Genomic DNA, 18,832 nt, shown 5'->3' with positions numbered 1-18,832 from the left:
CAAATAATCAAACAATCACTCATGATTCTGAACATTTAAGCATGGGTTATTGCATATTTCTCCATCTCTTTCTTTTCATGAGCATATAGTGAAGTATTTGATAATTGATATGTCCACCACCCGCAATGACCAGCCGCCATCTCCTCCTCAAACTGTTAACTAAAGTTTGTACTTGGCGCCGCTCAATGTTGGTCTATGCTCTCTGCAAGATGCGCTGAAATTCTTGCAGTGAAGTGTCATCTTTCAACTTCTTGCTCGCTTTCCACTTAATGATATCCCAAAGATTCTCTACTGGATTACAGTCAGGGGATCTTGCAGGCCACTCCATACGTTCGATGCCATTTCCCTCAGCAAACTGATCTACAACTTGAGGGCATGATGCAAAATGCCCACAGGCACATTAATGTGATCAACCTGAATTGGAATTACAAATCACATGGCTTCTACCAATATTTTCATATTGAGAAGGCCTATTGTTCAAAAAGTATGCATAACATCTGTTTAATAGGGAAGCACATTGTACCTGAAGAAATTCCTGAGAATTACACAATTTAAAAAGATCATTTGATAACTTACATAGGAAATGTATACAATATGCTCTCTATGGCCTAAAGTGCAACTTTTTTTCCCATGCATTTTGACATAAAATGCGATTTTTTACACCAATAATGATATCTGGTGGCAATGATATGCCATTCATGTTATGAGTAATGAAATTCCCTATCCATTCCCGTTCGAATTATGAACATCCGTAAAATACTTTTTGAGATATATCCAAAAATGTTAGGGGGGAACTTATTTTTGCTGAGTGTATATATATATATATATATATATATATATATATATATATATATATACATATATATATATATATATATATATACATTCATGCATGTCAGCTTTATTTCTTAAAATTTGGTATTATGAGAACTACATTGCCAACTCGGGGGCATTAAAAAAATATCCCCTATATTCCTTTACTGATATAGATTTTCAGTGGACCGTTTTTTGTAAGTTTTAATGTGTACAACAGCTCTAAATCTAATCTGGCAAACGACAAAAACAACGCTGCGAGGTATTGAGTAGTTGGCAATATGATATCACTACATAATGCCGTTACTAATGGATCTTCCAGCGTATATTTCTCTCGGCGCAGAAGATTAGAACAGACCTCAAGATGATCCAATCTCACCTGCTAAAGTCGTGTGATTTTGGCGATGAATATAGTGATAGAAACGGAGGAAGCAAAAAAAAAAAAAAGAAGAAGAACACAAAAGCTTGGATGCGTTTTATGTGTATAATAATAGGACGTTTATTTTGTCTTAGAATTAATTTTGAAGTATCCAATACAATTCAAATAATCATATAGTAATGTATGTTCCATTGTTCAGTAATCGTAATTCCTTATTCATAATTATTCAATTATCCATTCAAGCATATCTTTCAATAAAACAAAATTAGGGGAAGAGGGACATAGAGAAAGATGGGGAGCGGACCTCAGAGATATTATATAATACATACTAACAAACATAATCATACATCCACGCATATAAATACAAAGAACAATAACAATAAAATACAAGATTTGTGGAATGACCAAGGGGTAAGTTTGTGCGTTAAAAGTATGAGAGGTGGCAGCTGATATCATTTTTCTTACCCAACTTCGGAATTCTCGGTATACAGTCAAAGGTAAATTAGGGGTGGCGGAACATTCTTGGGGGGGGGGGGGTGATCAAGGGTTAATGGTCCACCCCCCCCCCCCTCCCCCACCCTCTGAAAGTCAAGATTTTTGGCGATTTTTTTTTTATTTGTTTCTAGGAGCAAGGGGGAAGGGGGGGGGGGGTGTGCCCCCAGCCCTTCGCTCTCTCCGTTCCCCTACCCCTGCTCTTATTTCCTCGGCACATAAATGATACTACATGTATTATAGAGATGCATGAAACATACAGTGTACATGTTTCTACTGCACGACATGACTCTAAAACATCACGGCACTCACCCTGAAACGAATGCCTCGTACTTCACAGACAAAAATAATCTTCGGCCGCTGTTTGTATCACACTATAAAAAACATTCCGCTTGATATCGCCTCATAAAATTCTTCTTGTAATGTGCCAAAACTAGTTTATCCCAGACTACAAAGACGCACATACATGCTTGCCTTCCGGGACATATAATCTGATAATTATCTGGAATGAAATCTTCATCGCGGCGTCTGGTTCGCGCCTGCAACCATAGAGCTACGAACGCTGGAACACTGCAAACATCCAGACAGGCAAGCTCTGTTTGATGTAAATTGATTTTTGTTGTTTACGTTGGAAACTGTTACAGGCAGGCACTGCCGTACTTGCTCTATTTTATATAGGGGATATCTTGTAAGTCGATGTTTTGATCCCCTGTGACTTGTGACGCTATTGGCTTTTCGTTACGTTAATAATTCTGCACTTCAGACAAAACTTAAGAAAAAAAAACGGCTTGTTGTGCAGTGATAAAGATACTTAGGCCTACTTCTTGATCGTCCAGGCTATTATAGTTGAAACAAAATGTTGACGATAGAAGTCAGTTTGTAAAACTAAGATTTATGTTCATCCTGCATGGAAAAAGAGATCACGTACATCACTTCCCTTACATGCACGTGAGAATGAGCAAGCTCTTTTTGCTTGAAATCATGTCAGCACCAAGTATACAATGTATCTCATCCTTTGCCATGGTAATCCATTTTGATGTGCGTATTGTACATGGACATCTTCTCTAACAACAGATAAATACAGTGTAGTTTTGAATGACATTTGGCTTAGAAAACATTTTCCAAGATAGATGGCTGGAAAACAATAATTTGATTGAGTTCGTTCTCACAATATACCAATCCTAAACGTGTAGACCCTGTGCGTACTTAACCAAATTATAAATGGAGAGAAAGTTACGCTAAAACAAGAAGCCGACTGCTTGTCGATTAATGTGTGAGCGAAATTCGACTAAATAATAAGTATATGTTAGATGCACACAGTAGCCAAGTTCATAATGGTCACACATTTCCCATTACTGTATCATTGCGCTAAGAATGTCATTAATCTGTAACAGTTATGTTCATCTACTAGTATTGGACCAGTTTACTAGTTTTCAGTAGAGTACCGAAGTGATGAAACACAGTCGCAGTTTTTGTAACTTTGGTTGGAACCAGGTGTGCGCATAAACACTCGTGCCATGCAGGTGATGTTGTTTAGAACTAGTCTCCATGGCGACGAGTGGCTTTGACATCATACGATGGTACTCTATTCCTTTCGAGTTCTCGTCAAGGTTCAATCATTTAATCTTGATGCAGATGCCTTTGTTGGGTATACTGTTCTCGGGGTCTCCGTCGTAAGTGATGAAGCACTGGTAACCTGTGGGACATTCCAGGAGCGTCCCGTCTCCTTCGTCGAACGTTGACGTGCTGCATGACTCCACTTCCGGTTGACCCCGGAAGAAGAACCGGCGCAGGACACAGGCGAGAAAACAATAAATAGGACAGGATTAGTTTGAATAAGAGCACAAGGTTTGGTGAGATGGTTTGTCAAATAAGATAACTGGGACAAATCAATACAAAGTGCTACAAATTTGAATTGTACTCTTCGACATGTTTTGTTTGGAAGTTAAGTCGCCAAACATTCACTCTAAAAGTGCTGAACGCTTAGCGACAGAAATGATTTTGACTCTTTTTGTCTCTGCTGAGTCATCTTGCTATTCTTCTAGCAGCCATTTTGTACCACGTTCTATATAGTGTGGGTACATTGACCCCCTCCTCCCTCCTCCCCCCCCCCCAAAAAAAAAAAAAAAAAAAAAAATCTCACAATAGGTTGCATATTGCGTTGATTTGGTTCAATGAAAATTATAACTTTTGTACCGGCACCATAAAGCCTTTTCCCTTTAAAAACGTCCTTTATAGAAAAGGGACGGGTAAACTGCCGGTAAAGCAGTGTCGGATTGTTGACAATGTAGAGCGCAATAATGTGGTAAATGTAGGATTGAAAAGGGAATAACCACTTTGTCCCTGGCGCTAAATTGGGTTGAAATTGGCGGCTGGTCGTGGAAGCCTGAACGGAAGACAGAATCCCTCGGGATTGTACACAGGTAAAAATCCAAAAGCAAATACCGGCATGCTAAAGAGTTTGAGTACAAATGGCTGTAAAATTATGACTGACGTGAAAGGGTCAACAGAATGGCAAGTGAGGATGGAGAGAACAGGGAGAAAGCATTAGTGGGAAGGTCAAACACAGGACCAGCAGGGAGCTCGAAAGAAAGAGAAAAAGAAAGAAACAAACATAGATCATGGACCCTGGTGTATAGGGTCCATGCATAGATACAGCAGGGCGTTTTAACGATGTAAGAAGGGTGCACGTCACGATCTCGACACCCACGAGTCGTACACACCACGAGTCATAGTGCCCACGAGTCATACAGCCCACGAGCTAGAACAAGGTCCACCAGCTCGACATCAGCTAAGATAGCCCCCACGAGCTAGACACTTGGCAAATGAGGACCATGAGGTCGGCACTATATAGACAAACAAGGCCCACGAGCTTGACACTAGGCAAAAAAAAGGCCGCCAAAGCTCGACATTTCATCACGGGGCTTAATGTACGTAGTGTCGATCTCGTGGGCTTTATTTGACTATCAGTGTCAAGCTCATGGACCTCATTTGCCGAGTGTCTAGATCATCATGGGTCTTTTTTTACTTAGTTTCTGACTAGTGGGACTTTTCTAATGTCTAGCTCCGACTTATGGGTGTCAAGCTCTTGGGATGATATAAAAATGTCATTATGGTTAGCACGGTGTAATACCTGTGTGGGTCTCCTCCGGACCTGGAACGAGCCATGCATTACCTGATTGGGAGAAAGATAAAATGAAAGCCTCTATATTTACTGGTGTATTCTTTTCTGTAAAGGATGGCCAAATCTGTGGATAGATTCTATATCAATAGTATGAAGCATAATGAAATAATGAGAACTATTACCGGTTCGCTGGTTTCACTTTACTTATATTAAAAAAAGTTAACATTTTGTACAATCGGAAAGGTGGAACCACCTTTGTAATGTTTTCATAGACACGGTGTCGTAATTTTCTCACAGCGTATATATACGCAAATTAATTTAGGTCGAAATGGCTATGAATTTGATATTCAAATTTGCACAGCAAACATATTCTCTGGCAATCACTTCAGTCAAAGAAATTGCTAACCAAAGCGGCGTGATCCATAAAAGTTTACACAGTAAGGGAAAAAGCTGGAAGTTGTAGCATGACTATGTGAAATGTGGCTATGTCACAGCAGACAAAACTAATCATGATGTTAACTTATGATAAAATAATACATGGTATGTAGTACAAGTAGCTTCAAGAAAAAGGAGAGGGGTACAAGTTGAACATTTGACACATGAACATTTCAGATGACAAGTATAGACCCTAAAGGATCAGTTTCATATGATTTCAATTAGTCTTGACATATTCTTCTCTCACTTACCAACTAAACGCAGATGCTATTTCATTTCCTTTAAGGTATTTCCTTTTAGGTAGGCTTACAGTTTTGCAAGACATTACCCCAGAGGCCATCTGTGTCCTATTTTCAGTGTTGTCAACTTTTCTCGTCTTGTCTATGGGGCAATAGGACTTGGAAATTGTTGGTAATGACAAGCCAGTGGCAGAATTACACAATTAGTTTCGACAGTTAGGAAAATAACAAGAGAAGATTTAAGCCTCATTTCCCCCACTCTTACCCATATAGCTCACTTATATCTACTTCATCGAAATCGAAGGTAGGCAAAACTATTGCACGAAGCTTTGATATTTGTGATGCTTAGCAGGTATAGACTGCTCTGTCCCTCTTCAATCTCCCATCCGGGGTACCCCACACCCCCATGCGATGCCTTTGTTGTTACTGTTGTTTAAAGTCATACTGAAAAGGAGATCTGCGTGCAAACCACCCATAATCCGCAGAAAACACAATCAAATAAAAAGATCCCCCATGAAAGAAAAGAAAAAGAAAAGAGGAGCTGGTGATGAAAGTGATGTTAATGATGAATAATAATGACAATGATATTTTGACATTAATCACTGATCAACAGTAGTGATGTTTTAAGGACGGAATCCTGCAGTGTTGGCAAGACTCTTTCAAAGGGTACCGTCATCGTCTGAGACTTAACGTTGTCATTGGCATTGGTGGTTTGCATATTTTATATTCACAATGTTCATATAGAAGTTTGAAGTGGTATACAATCATGTTCCTGGGCCCTGTTGCATAAAAATTGAGAGCAAGCATATCATAAAATCAAACACCAGTCTCTGAATGCTCAATTCTAAATGAATGATACCTGACTTATGCTTGATTTTCTTCTTTTCAAGCTTGATTGCATCTTTTTTTATTTTTGATGCTTGATTGATTTTATTTTTCTTGCTTGATCCCTTACTGTATCTTTATAATCCTATTATAATTTTTATGCCTGATTGCATTTTTTAATGCAATGTGGCCCTGGTTGGGTTAAATAACAGAAACGAATTATACTACAATTTTATCAACCCACTGCTCCCCATAGCCAGTTCGCGATTATCCTTTCTGTCTTTTTTTTTAAGTTTGTTAAAGTCAATTCACTCGTTTTCAAAGCAATATAATGTATATAAGCTCACCCGATATAACATTTTATGGAGTTCATGAATAAAGAATGAACTTGCGTGGACCAGGTGACCAAAGTTAAGTACCCTTTGATATCAATACTTGGGGAAGCGTCTTTGCACTGAATGTATTAATATACTCTGTCTATTATCATTGGCTAATACAATTCTTTAATTAACATTTCTGATTTTGTTGCTGTCCGGTGGATGTGCCGGCAAGCACCTTTTATAAGGATCACATAAATATTGTTTAGCTTATCTTTTTCGTCGACTTGTACAATTTTGTATAGAAATACTAAAATACAAACAAACAAACAAACGTAGTAGATTCACAGTAATTTAATTCTAAAGTGACAAAAACAGAGATATCTAATTTTACTCATAACATAAAAATAAATCATATACACATAAAGGTACATGAAAGAAGCAAACATATGGTACGTGTGAACACTTAAAAAGGTTCATATGGAGGAGACCGTCATCAATAAGCAATGTGCTTAACTTGGATGAGAACACCAAATACTATGAAGAAACATTATCACGAAAATAGGAGTAAAAGAAGAAGTATATTACCTGACGTCCTCTGTCGTCTCGGTTCCGTCAACCAATCAAACACTGTAACGAAATGGGAAGGAACATCGATCCAGGTTAGATGTGACTATATATTGATTCAATTATCATGTTAAGACACAATGTAAAAATGCACTCTATTTTTTTTTTCATATTCATTGTGCGAATGCGACTCGGCAGTGGAAGATGGGAAGATGAAATTTTCGATTTTACAAAAAGTCGTGTAATGACTTTGACGAGAAGGGCCGGGGCTGTAAACATAAAAGTTGTAGGCTTCGGAGACTCAAAATAAATGTCCAAGACACCCAAAAATTACAATTCATAAATGACATATAGATTTCACTTGTGACGAAAGACTATATGGGTGGTCTTGCTCACCTGGCGGAGGTTGCACGGGGTTCATACAGGTGTAGCGGCAGCCATTGTAGCAACATTTCTGATCCAGCGGACACACCCTGTCGGAGCGACACACGCACTGTGAGCAGGCATCCGGTGGAATCTGCGCCGATGGAGGCGGGCATCTGCCTTGATGGCGTCTCGGTAGAAGACTTTGAATCTGCAGACAGAGAAGTTCATTCATATTCGTTTCTTTTAATATACTGGTAGAATAAGTGCACACCCAAACTGCCAACGAAACGTCAAAATGAGGCTCGGTGCATTTTTTCTCATTCATCTTACTACCTCACTTTTTTCAGGCATTCAAAGTAATGGATTTGTAAGATTCGTTTTCAGATATTTATCATGAACGCGCATTTTCCATAGATCTACAGGTATTCAAAATGGACAAGATTCAGCAAAGGCAAATTGGTAGCAGTTGTGTGTGGAGACTTAGGCCACAAAAAAGAAGAAGAAGAAGAAGAAGAAGAAGAAGAGAAGAAGAATTGAAGTTCTGCGGTCGTGCATGTTGTTCTCGGGAGGATTTGTGTCTTTCGGAAGTCATCTAGGCCTATGTTTCTTTTAATTAATCTATTTCAGGAAATCAGTCCTGTTCTATGAATACAACATTCTGCTATATGCACAGTATACACTGTTTTACAGCTGTACAGCTTTTTCAAACAACGAAATGAGTAACATGGAGTTGGCAAGCGAGACATCTATGCCCGGATCTGCCGTCTTGAAGAGTAACATCACTCCTGATGGACAACTTCCCCTACACTCTAATCCTCTGGTCATGCGAGATGTCCGGTAATATTATTATGCTTGATGGACAACAATCCCTACACTTTGATTCCCTGAATATCCGAGATGCCTGGTAATTACCCTTGACGGACAACTATCCCGACACATTGATTCACCGGACATCCGAGATGTCCGGTAACATCACGCTGGATGGACAACAACCCCTGGAGAGTTATCCCTTGGAGATTGCATGTACATGTATGCTGGACTGTATCGTCACAGGCCCTCATCCATACCCCGGATGTTCTCTTTGTAGGCGATAAAACTAGCATGAAAGCAGACGGTGATGGCACAGAAACTTCCTCTCCTATATTCATCTTGTTCCTTATACTTCACTTCCCATGCAACGCCATTCTCCCCTCCATTCAATGTACACACAATGAATCAGCAACCTCATGATAACCATGATTATAACAATGCTCTAAAAACTAAACTATCACAAAACCATTTCACATGGATAACTCGTGGGAAAAGCAGAAACGAAGAATAGGAGCAGCAGAGATGCAAAAGAGAGAAAGGTAAAAAAGAAGGCAAACATATTTTGTTTTTAAGGAGAGAAGGGCATAAATGGTTCCATCTCAAAAGAAGATATAGCCCAAGGTAAGTTTATGCAACAGTCTTGTCTATGATGGAAAATAAAAGCTATACATACACACTAATTTTGCGCGAGGCTCGATAATGAAATATAAATGTCAGTTGTTGTTTTTTTCTGATTGCAGTTTTATGTATTTCTTTGAATTGTTTATTTTGCTGTTGTTTTCATTCATAACTGAGAATGACCACGCCCACAATCTCTGAACATCATTTTGATTGGCAGTCCGTGAGATGATTGACAGAGAGAGGGTGCCAACAGTTGTGTAGCGGGAGGTGAACTTTTCAACCGTCTGCCGCTGTGCCTGGATCTCTACGCAGGTGGGGGTATCGGATCAGGAATGTCGTCACCCTCCGTAACCTTCTCGTCCAGACAGCGATGAGTGGCGTCATACGCTGTCGTAGCCCCTTCGTCCCTCCCCCTTCCTTCCACAGCTCTTACATTTAACAATTTGGGGAAATTTGCAGGAAAAAAGACCATGCAGACAGTTTTTTTTTTTGTAAATAGAAATTATGTACAACATATCTCTTTAATTTCGTCTTTCTTGTTTGAAAGGTTGTCTTCTTTTTCTTCTTTACCTTCTGGTGCATGTAATATCCAGCACATTATTGTTTCTAATGTGATTTTTTTTTTTTGCATGTCAGCCTTCAAAAGAATGTTTGGCCAACTTCTTGCAACCTATATCTTTGTGTGTGCGTGGGGGGGGGGGGTAGCAACACAAATTGTACTTCGCTGAACTGTAAAAATGCGTTCTATGTATCCGAGAGTGGAAGATTCTACGAGTCGTAACAGACAGAATAGATAAACAGCAGATATAATTCCTCGTGTAATCGAAGCTCTTTCATTTTCGAATGTCATGTTATTAGAACATCTTATCTTTTTTTTTACTTGCTTGCTTCATGCTCTCATAAGATTACTATAGCATAACGTGTGAAACCCCTAGGAAGTTTGCCCCACATTTTCTATACACGAAATAACTGCATTACAGCAACGTGCTTCATGAAAGTTACAATTGAGTAATCTTTTGTATGAGAACCGTGATAAGAATGCCGAATAATATACCACGACGAATTTCTCACATTTAAATGCCTTGTGCGTTTTAGCATTCTGTATCAACGATATATTATCATTCCCTTTTACGATCATGATTACAGCATCTGCATGTACTGTACGATGTATTCAATTTCCAATTGCATTGAAGTATGAACGATACCTGAGAGAGCAAGAGAAAAGCGATTTTATGAGCTTGGCAATTTAAATTACAAGCGGCAGTTTCGAAATCGTATTGATAAAAAAGGGGGAATCAGACACGCATCATCAGTGTCGAAAATTATCTGAAGTTTTATGGATTTCAGAAGTGATGACACGAGACAATTCTGTATTGTTACTCTTTTGTTTTTATGATTTTCTTTGTCTGTCATTTCATCTGACTGTCACCGAAACCAGATCAAGCCATACAGCATTCACAATCAGTAGTATGTCCCGCAACGAAATCCGTTTCAAGCTTCAAGCTTTCTTGGCGCATTTTCAATCCATTCATGACTCCACGCACTAGAGTTTTCTAGCTACTTGAAACATTGCCAAGCAAATGGAGGATTCTTTTTTTCTCTCGCTTCAGAAGCGATCATTGTTAGCGTGGCAATAACATTTCATATAGGTGGAAAAAACAAAACAAAGAACGGCAATGATACTCGTGCCAATTTTGTTTAGGTCTACTTTTATTAGTCACGACGTAACGTCAATCGCAATCTTGTCCAAGTATGTTCAAACACAACCAGAGTTCACCGTACAGCTCGAGTCCTTCTGATTTTCAATACCACTTCTTCTGCCAAGAGCTACTGTGACAGCGACCTGTACACCAGGTGACTAGCTTGATCCAACTGCCCGACTTTCTGTGGCACAAATTTCATGATTACAAAGTCATTAAAACTTTATTTTCATCTAATACCTTAGGTAATAAGCAGCATTAATTTAAAACAGTAAGGCAGTAATCTGCCTTCTATTCTATACTGAAGCATCGATGTAAAAGTAGAAATTATATAGATGACAATTTTGGTATAAAACTAACGCTTTCGCCAAATGCAATTCCTCCATCTCGAGGTTTTACATTTGGCAAAATTACAACTGTGAAGCTTGTTTTTTCCACTAAGCCTGAATGCTCGAAGGACAATTCACTTGCGACGGTCCAAAGCGATTGTTTCGTCCACGGCATAATCCACTGAAATAACGTCGTTCTCAAAATATACATAGAATGGATTGAAGGAAAGTTTGTTTTGCACATATTTTCTGAAACACGCTTAGACAGCAGAACTCGTCTGTCGGTCGTATAGCATGCTTCAGTGGGCATAAGTACATTTTAGCTGTAAGCTAATTGAAACATCTTCTATTTGTCATTGTGGATAATTATACTCTCAAAGTCGGATAGATCCTTAACGGTCAGACCCTTAAGTGTGGAGATGAACTTTATCTGGTGATCTATCAAGTTTTCTGATGGCGTTAGTGCGGATTACCGAAATTCGGATTTATCTAGGTATGGGAAGGCGACGAAGACACCACTGTCGTCGTGCTGTGGCACGAGGTAGGCAAGTGATGTCCGCCATTTTGATTTTCACCCTGTCGGTGCTAATCACGAGTGGTACAATTATCTTCTTTGAAGATCGTCAGAACGTTCCCCTCCATCTCCAATATCCGGTGCACTGTGGGGCAATTTTGGCGGGAGATCCATGGGAGGTGGATGTGGCGGAATCCTTTCTCCAGGAGGTGGCATCTATGACGTCAGACAATCGCATCCCGATGCCTTCCGATGGTGATGTCAGCGATTACACGTCAGATTGTACCTTCTTTCGAAACGAGCGCACGTATCCGACCACACCAGGGTCGCGTGAGGAAGCGAACTTTCCTATTGCTTATATCTTTGTTGTACATAGAAACGCTGCACAACTTGAATTGCTCCTTAGGAGCTTGTATCATCCCCAGAATGTCTACGCGATCCATCCTGACCCGAAATCGCCACCGGAGTTTCAGGCGGCCGTTCGGAACATCGCCGCCTGCTTCGACAACGTGTTCGTCTGTTCGCAGCTCGAGGAGGTCCAATACGGAAGACACTCGAGATTGATGGCCGACATCCACTGCTTGCGAGACCTACTCGAACACGACATCCAGTGGAGGTATGTCCTCAACCAGTGCGGCGAGTCTTTCCCGTTGAAAACCAACCTCGAGATCGTCCACCAACTGAAGGGCTATCATGGGCTAAACGACGTCGAATCATACCCAATGTCAGAAAAGAAACTGCGGCGATTTCTACGATATGATCACGACAAGAACATTCCTGCAAGTAAGCGTATAACCCAAGAACCTCCACCAGGGAACATAGCTTTGTTTTCTGGCAACGCGTATAATACTCTCTCCCGGAAGTTTGTCGAGTATGTCTTGAGAGAGGACATCCCACGGAGATTTCTGGAGTGGCTCAGAGACTCGTGGTCCCCTGACGAACACTACTGGGCAACACTGAATCGCCTGCCCGACGCTCCCGGTGGGACAGAAGGGAGCACCATGGAACTCACCACCTATGTAAACTGGAGGCAACACCAACGTCAGAAGTGCCATGGAGCGTACGTCCACCACCTGTGCGTCATGATGACCGCTGATCTACCCATCCTTGTTAACATGCCGCACATCTTCGCCAATAAGTTTTACTATCAGGAAGATCCTATCGCACTCCAGTGCCTTCAGGAAAGGCTCCAAACGAGGACAAGTCAAAATCGCCTATTCTGACAGGAATTGAATCTAGGTCGTGTCCTAGGCCTGGGATGTTCTCCAGGACTACTGGAAACTACATTTATTAGAAAGAGCGCTTCCGCGAATAATCGACAGTATTTAATTCTTTCAACTTGAAAATGAATTAGTGTAAATAGAGCTTTTTCGTCATGTGTGTTATTCATTGGTATTCCTCGTTCCATCCCGATCTTTTCGATAATCAATGTCAGATCCGCGAGGGGTAACTTTCCTCCTACACGGCTGATTACCCCAAATAGAAAGTGTTAATGGTTTTACAACTGTGACTGGTTACAAGGCATTTCGGGAACAAAATTATTTTCTTTGTAAGCTTAAATTAAGGCACATCAGAAATATATGACTTAGGAAGCAACGGATATACCACAAGTACTCAGCAGAAGATTACATTGTATGAAGAATTTGATCGCATAACAAAATGAACTCTGTTGTTATTGATTTGATATGTGTAATCAAAGCTGCTAAAAACAGAGAAAATTGTGGGAAACTATAATAGGACATTAGGCATATTAGCTTCAGGAATAATCCTTGTTATGTAATGAGTGAGACATCACTGGAAAGGTCTTATTTTGTTCTGTCTGATGATGGACATCATTTGAAATGTTCAGAAATGGCGCTTCGCCCATTTTGCAATCAAAATCTCTTTAATGTCTCCTGTTTATGCCATCAGAATAGCACTTCCTTTACATAGACTATACACATACTTGTCTAATCTAGTCTTTTAGTACTACTTCAAAGGCACGTGGGGTTCAAGTTGGGTCTCGCAAGTTTCAATCTGGTATTAACCACATGGCAATGATGTGAAAATTGTGATATCTGTAAAACGAGTTTTTATCAATATATTGCATCGAGATCGAGTGTTTACTGAGAAGCAAATATGGCCGATATAAGGTTAGTTCAAATCTGTCACTTTATATATCCGTGATTGAGTTGGCGCGCCATACCTCTCTTTCATCGGTCTACTCGTTTTTCCAAAGTGGGAGGGTAAAAGGACGACGTTCACGACATTAAAACTTGTACCATTGACGTGTTTTAGTTTTATTTGGGGACGTCAAAACTTCCTCAGTGGTCGATCTCCAAGGGGGGTTGGAAATTGTCACAACAAACAGATAAAAGAAGTACGTGATGTTTGGAAGCTAGTCCCTCCGTCTGTATTCTGCCATCGATCTTCTTTAGCCGAGCGTTTATTTTCGAAAGTGACGGCGTAGCAGCGACATTATATCTCGAAGAAAATGAACATGACATTTTACAGCCCATATGTCAGGAACTTTGTATTTCACCCGTTATTGTATCTTCTCTTCCCGAAGACATATGTGTACAATTTGCTTGTTTAGTAAAAACAGTTACACTTCGTATGGTTTACCGGCAAGTCTATGGTCGTAAATATAAAATGACATTTTAATTTTGGCCATAAAGTATCCCTGACATTATAGAATTGACTTTACAATGAACTCAACCAAACAGAATGACAAAACTTTCATGAGTATAAAACTTTCAATATGATTTGTGTAATATATACCTTGTATTTTGTTTCACCCTTTTGTTGCATGGAATAGATCATGATTAAATTGAATTGAAAAGACTCAAAATGAGATTGAAATAAGAAAGTTATGAAACTTACCTTTTCCCAAAAAAGTGATATTTTTGCAACCACACTTGCAGAAAAAGAAATGAATATAGAATAACAAGAAAAGATAGTGACATCAGCGCTCTGCTCTCCCATTGGTTTGTACACATGAATAATATCAAAAATATATTTTGTTCAATAATTTTGCATTTATAATCTTTTTCCTTTACATTAAGAATCATCTTTGCTACAATTAATGTGAAAAGTGCAATACTATTCTCATCAATTGGTTTCATGTAAACAAGTCAACGGTTGACTTGTCAAACAACTCGCATCTTCCGACTGCATGCATGCGGTTGCGAAGAATATCTGGCTCGATATTTTGGTGAAATCTTGCCAAACTGTAAAATTTCATATTCCTTATTTAACATCCGAAACTGTAAGAAACGTGTATCATTGTTTTCGTCTGATTTTACTATATTTGTCAAGCCAACTTGACAGTATTGTGGAATTACACTGTAATATTTTTTCCAATGTGTATTACTGAATATGAATTCATACGTCTTCAACAGCGACAAGTTCCAATACTTCATGTTCTCAATGTAACCGTGAATGGTCGCTACCACCAATATGGAAATAAAATCATATACATGAAATCAATAACCATGGATGAAATGTGATGCTGTCATAATTATGACTGGAGAAGTCATCAATCTATAGGCTGAAATTGATCTGTTTCCTTCCGAGATCCTACCGTGACTTTGCCAAAATGACTCTTCTCTTATACGACCTGAACAGAACCGAATCATCTCGTCACAGTACCATTATAGAACAATTAGTCACATTCCAAAGTACACCTAGCATGCCACTTTTACCATCTTCAGGAAAAAGCCGTGAATTTCAGAACATTTTTAGCATGATGTGCTTCATGATATATAATGGACTGAGATTTCATTTCACACGTCAATTTTATCTCATCTCATTGTAGGTCCTACATTTTCCAATGACGCTATATATAGGATTAGTAATGGACACGACCTTCTCATGGTTCCCAGATGTTTTACGATTTTCTGACTTATACCATTAACATTTTTATTGTTTTGTTTTGGCGAAAGTCTACCTACCCTGCATTCTCGACCACCCCCCCCCCCCACCCACCTCCGTTAAGGCAAAGTTGACCGACATATATTTGAGAGACTTTTGCTAATTCAGCACAATCTTTGTTTTTATGATATTATTTTTTTTCTTCAGAATTACATTTGTCCGAATGTTCTTTCATTTGTCACAATGATAAAACACTCCCAATTCAATTTTCAATCCAATTATATTTCATTTCTTTCCAACAGTATAGGTGATACATGGTACAAAGGATACATTCGACAGATTATATTTGTAAGAGGTACAAGTCATAAAGTATATATGATGCAATGTTTTATATGTGTATTTATATAAAACAATACAAAGTACTAGTATATATTATGTTCATCTGTGCTGGGCGTTGTGAGAGTGGCTGACAATTAAGTCAGCGATCAGCTGACAATCTGACAATCAACTCAGCGATCAGCTCGATACGTGAGTGGTTTCAAAACCACTTACTGGTTAAAACGTTTTCATGATTATGTATACGCAGCTTTGTATAACATCATTTGAAACTTGTGATGAGACATCTGTATGAATCATTCTTGGAGAGGCGATTTATTCTCTTCGGTTTCACACGAATGGATTAAACATATCTGAATGAAAAGAACACGAGTGTGGTTTCGAACGATCGAGTAGGTGCGACATTCTGAATACCTCGGTTACTAAGACTTGCCCCAAATGTTACTTTACTCTCAACATTGAATGAAAGCATAAGGCTCCATTCAAAGAGAACCTGATTGTGTTACCTAGATTATGGCCATGACTCACACCATTGCTCACGAAAGTGCTAAACGCTCGGAATCAAAACTCCTCATTAGAGCAAAACTCCGCAGAACGGGGGGGGGGGGGGGGGACCTTCAAAGTATATGCAATGCAGGTCTAAAATCAAGTCTGGCTTGGAATAGCCGTGTGCCTGAAAGTGGGGGAAAAGATGCTTATATTATGCATACACAAGAATAAGGGAAATAATTTTGTCAACCATTTACTTGGAAGGCTCTCGGATGGTGCATAAGAATTGGGCCACCGCTAGATGAGAAGACTGATACTATTCGTGACGTTACGCATGGACAATGACATAACAAGAAGATATGCTAGTAAAGGGAATTCCGCAAAGTATTTTCAATGACAAATACAAATTCCCCTCGACTAGTTACTGACATAAGTGTTAATTGTTAATTGATTCCCCATTTTCCAAAAGAGGTAACTCAAGTGCTCTTTCGTTATAGTACGAAAGTGAAAATAATATGTTGAATTCTCTTCATATTGTTGTCCACGCGTGACGTCACTAAATGTTCTAGTCTTCTCATCCAGCGATATCAGCACCAAAATATCGAAAATCAATAACTTTTGAACGGATTGTCCGATTTTCCTCAAACTTCGCGGTGTATGGTGTCTCCTATTAAGCTGCCTTCCCTCAATACCACAATCCACGCATTTTGATATCATTCTCCTTTAACAAGAGTGATGCAGCGATAGCACTGGTGTAGCTTCAACATCAGCAGCATCGGGAACATCATACAAATCATTATATTGGCGCATTGACCCTGCTAGCCTTGCTCCCAGTCTTGCGGCCAATATTTCCTATTTCTACGTAGCCCTGTTTGATGCTCTTATTAGTTTCGGGAGAAATGATCTCCTGCTCTGTGCCCTAAAAGTCTAGTTCCACGGTATACGGTAATTTAGGTGATGGTTAAAGAGGTAACAGTCGCCGGAATGTAAATTGGAATTTATTATTTGAAAAAAAAAAATATTTGTAATATTATGCCTTGAACAAGAATATAGAACCGTTAATGTAATAAAATAAAAACTCATACGGTAGACATCACGAAATTTGGAACATGGTAACTACATGTACTGGAACACGCGTCATACTCCATTGTATTTCACCTGAATGAGATTGAAAAAAAAGAAGTCTTGTACATTCCACAGAAAACTACTACAGTATTTCCCCAAAAAAAAAATTACAACGGGGCCTTCCGCAATGATATCTTTAAAAATAGTGAATCAATCTAAATACAAATTCAGGGTATGAAACTATAACTCATTGCCCACATCTTACAGAAAACCCCATTCGATTTGCTTCAGTGGCCAAAGAGAAATGATGACTTTTGTAGATGATGTCGGGAATCTCTTCCGTCCAAATTCTGTCTATTATTCACACACAAGAGCATTGAATTGCTAAAATTGGAAGAATCAGACTCATGACGTGCTTTACAACGATCCACATTTCTCTGTGACCGCTTTACCAAATTGAATGGGGTTTTCTGCAAAATAGAGCTAAAATTTTATATTTTAAGACCCTGAAGTAGCATTGAAAAGAATTAATCATATTGGGTGTTGTCAATGCGAAAACCTGATTGTAATTTTTGGGAGACATACTGCATTAAGTCGCCCCAAAAATTACAATTAGATTTTCGAATTGATAAAACCCAATATGATTGACCTGTCTAAGTGCTACTTCAGAGTCTTGAAATATAACATCGTGGCTCTGTTTTGCAGAAAACCCCATTCAGATTGATTAAGCGGTCACAGAGAAATGTGGATTGTTGTAAAGCATGTCATGAGTCTGATTCTTCCAATTTTAGCAATTCAATTCTCTTGTGTGTGAATAATAGACAGAATTTGGACAGAAGAGATTCCCGACATCCTCTACAAAATTCCTCATTTCTCTCGTTCATGTCTCTTTGACAACTGAAGCAAATCGAATGGGATTTTCTGTAAGATGTGGGCAATGAGTTATAGTTTCATACCCTGAATTTGTATTTAGATTGATTCACAATTTTTAAAGATATCAATGCGGAGGGCCCCGTTGTAATTTTTTGGGGACACACGGTATAATATTGCAAGGGATGTTAGGCCCGTACCCATTAGGCCTATACTGGTGTAATCTCGTTCAATCAACGTTGTGATAAATTTTAAGAGTTCATATTAAAAAGAAAAAAGAATATGTAACTTTGATACTGAATATCTTCTCCAGACAGAATTATCAGATTCTTGCTGAGATGCCTGCTGCAAAATTAATGTCGAAACTTCCAAAGCAAGCAAAATTGTTGGTAGAGTGGTATGCAGCCTGGAATCACGTCTACTCTGTGTTATCCGGGTTATCATTCCGCGCAGCGCACGTTGCTCAGACACAGGTAAGGATTCGATGATAGACGCGCGTACCGCTAAGTCATGTGAGAGAAATTCCGCTCGGAAAAGTGCCTTCCCCATGTTATGTCAGTCTATCGTGGCATTCAATGTTCTTCGGAGACATTCATCATGTTTTGAAAGACATCATCCGACACACATCAGCCCTAATCTTCATGAAAGAGAAAAAGGAACAGACGCTACGAGTTTTTCTCACGATGACT

General features: G+C 39.2%; 2 protein-coding genes across 2 annotated transcripts; one reads left to right on the top strand and one right to left on the bottom strand.

The window, feature by feature from the left end:
* Positions 1-3,050: 3,050 nt before the first annotated feature.
* LOC139745482 (WAP four-disulfide core domain protein 1-like) lies at positions 3,051-7,789 on the bottom strand. The gene is made up of 4 exons (XM_071655875.1): positions 7,588-7,789; positions 7,213-7,254; positions 4,818-4,859; positions 3,051-3,443 (listed from the first exon to the last, which is right to left on the bottom strand). Exons 1-4 carry the CDS (start codon positions 7,787-7,789, stop codon positions 3,301-3,303), a joined length of 429 nt encoding a protein of 142 aa, XP_071511976.1. The 3' UTR covers positions 3,051-3,300.
* A 3,723-nt stretch (positions 7,790-11,512) lies between these two features.
* LOC139745481 (beta-1,3-galactosyl-O-glycosyl-glycoprotein beta-1,6-N-acetylglucosaminyltransferase 4-like) lies at positions 11,513-12,754 on the top strand. The gene has a single exon (XM_071655874.1). It carries the CDS (start codon positions 11,513-11,515, stop codon positions 12,752-12,754), a length of 1,242 nt encoding a protein of 413 aa, XP_071511975.1.
* Positions 12,755-18,832: the final 6,078 nt, after the last annotated feature.

Source organism: Diadema antillarum, unplaced genomic scaffold (assembly GCF_040938485.1).
Source record: "Diadema antillarum isolate AM-2024a unplaced genomic scaffold, OU_Dant_1.0 seq00001269_RagTag, whole genome shotgun sequence".
NCBI classification, from domain to species: domain Eukaryota; kingdom Metazoa; phylum Echinodermata; class Echinoidea; order Diadematoida; family Diadematidae; genus Diadema; species Diadema antillarum.
This window is presented reverse-complemented; position numbering and strand designations above follow the sequence as displayed.

Excerpts from the sequence above, each read along its gene's own strand:
- LOC139745481 (XM_071655874.1), top strand. The coding sequence starts at position 11,513 with ATGGGAAGGCGACGAAGACACCACTGTCGTCGTGCTGTGGCACGAGGT.
- LOC139745482 (XM_071655875.1), bottom strand. The coding sequence starts at position 7,789 with ATGAATGAACTTCTCTGTCTGCAGATTCAAAGTCTTCTACCGAGACGC. Across the intron at positions 4,860-7,212 it reads GAGACGACAGAGGACGTCAG|GTAATGCATGGCTCGTTCCA; the intron begins GTAATATACTTC and ends TCTCCCAATCAG. Across the intron at positions 3,444-4,817 it reads TCCGGAGGAGACCCACACAG|TGGAGTCATGCAGCACGTCA; the intron begins GTATTACACCGT and ends GTCAACCGGAAG.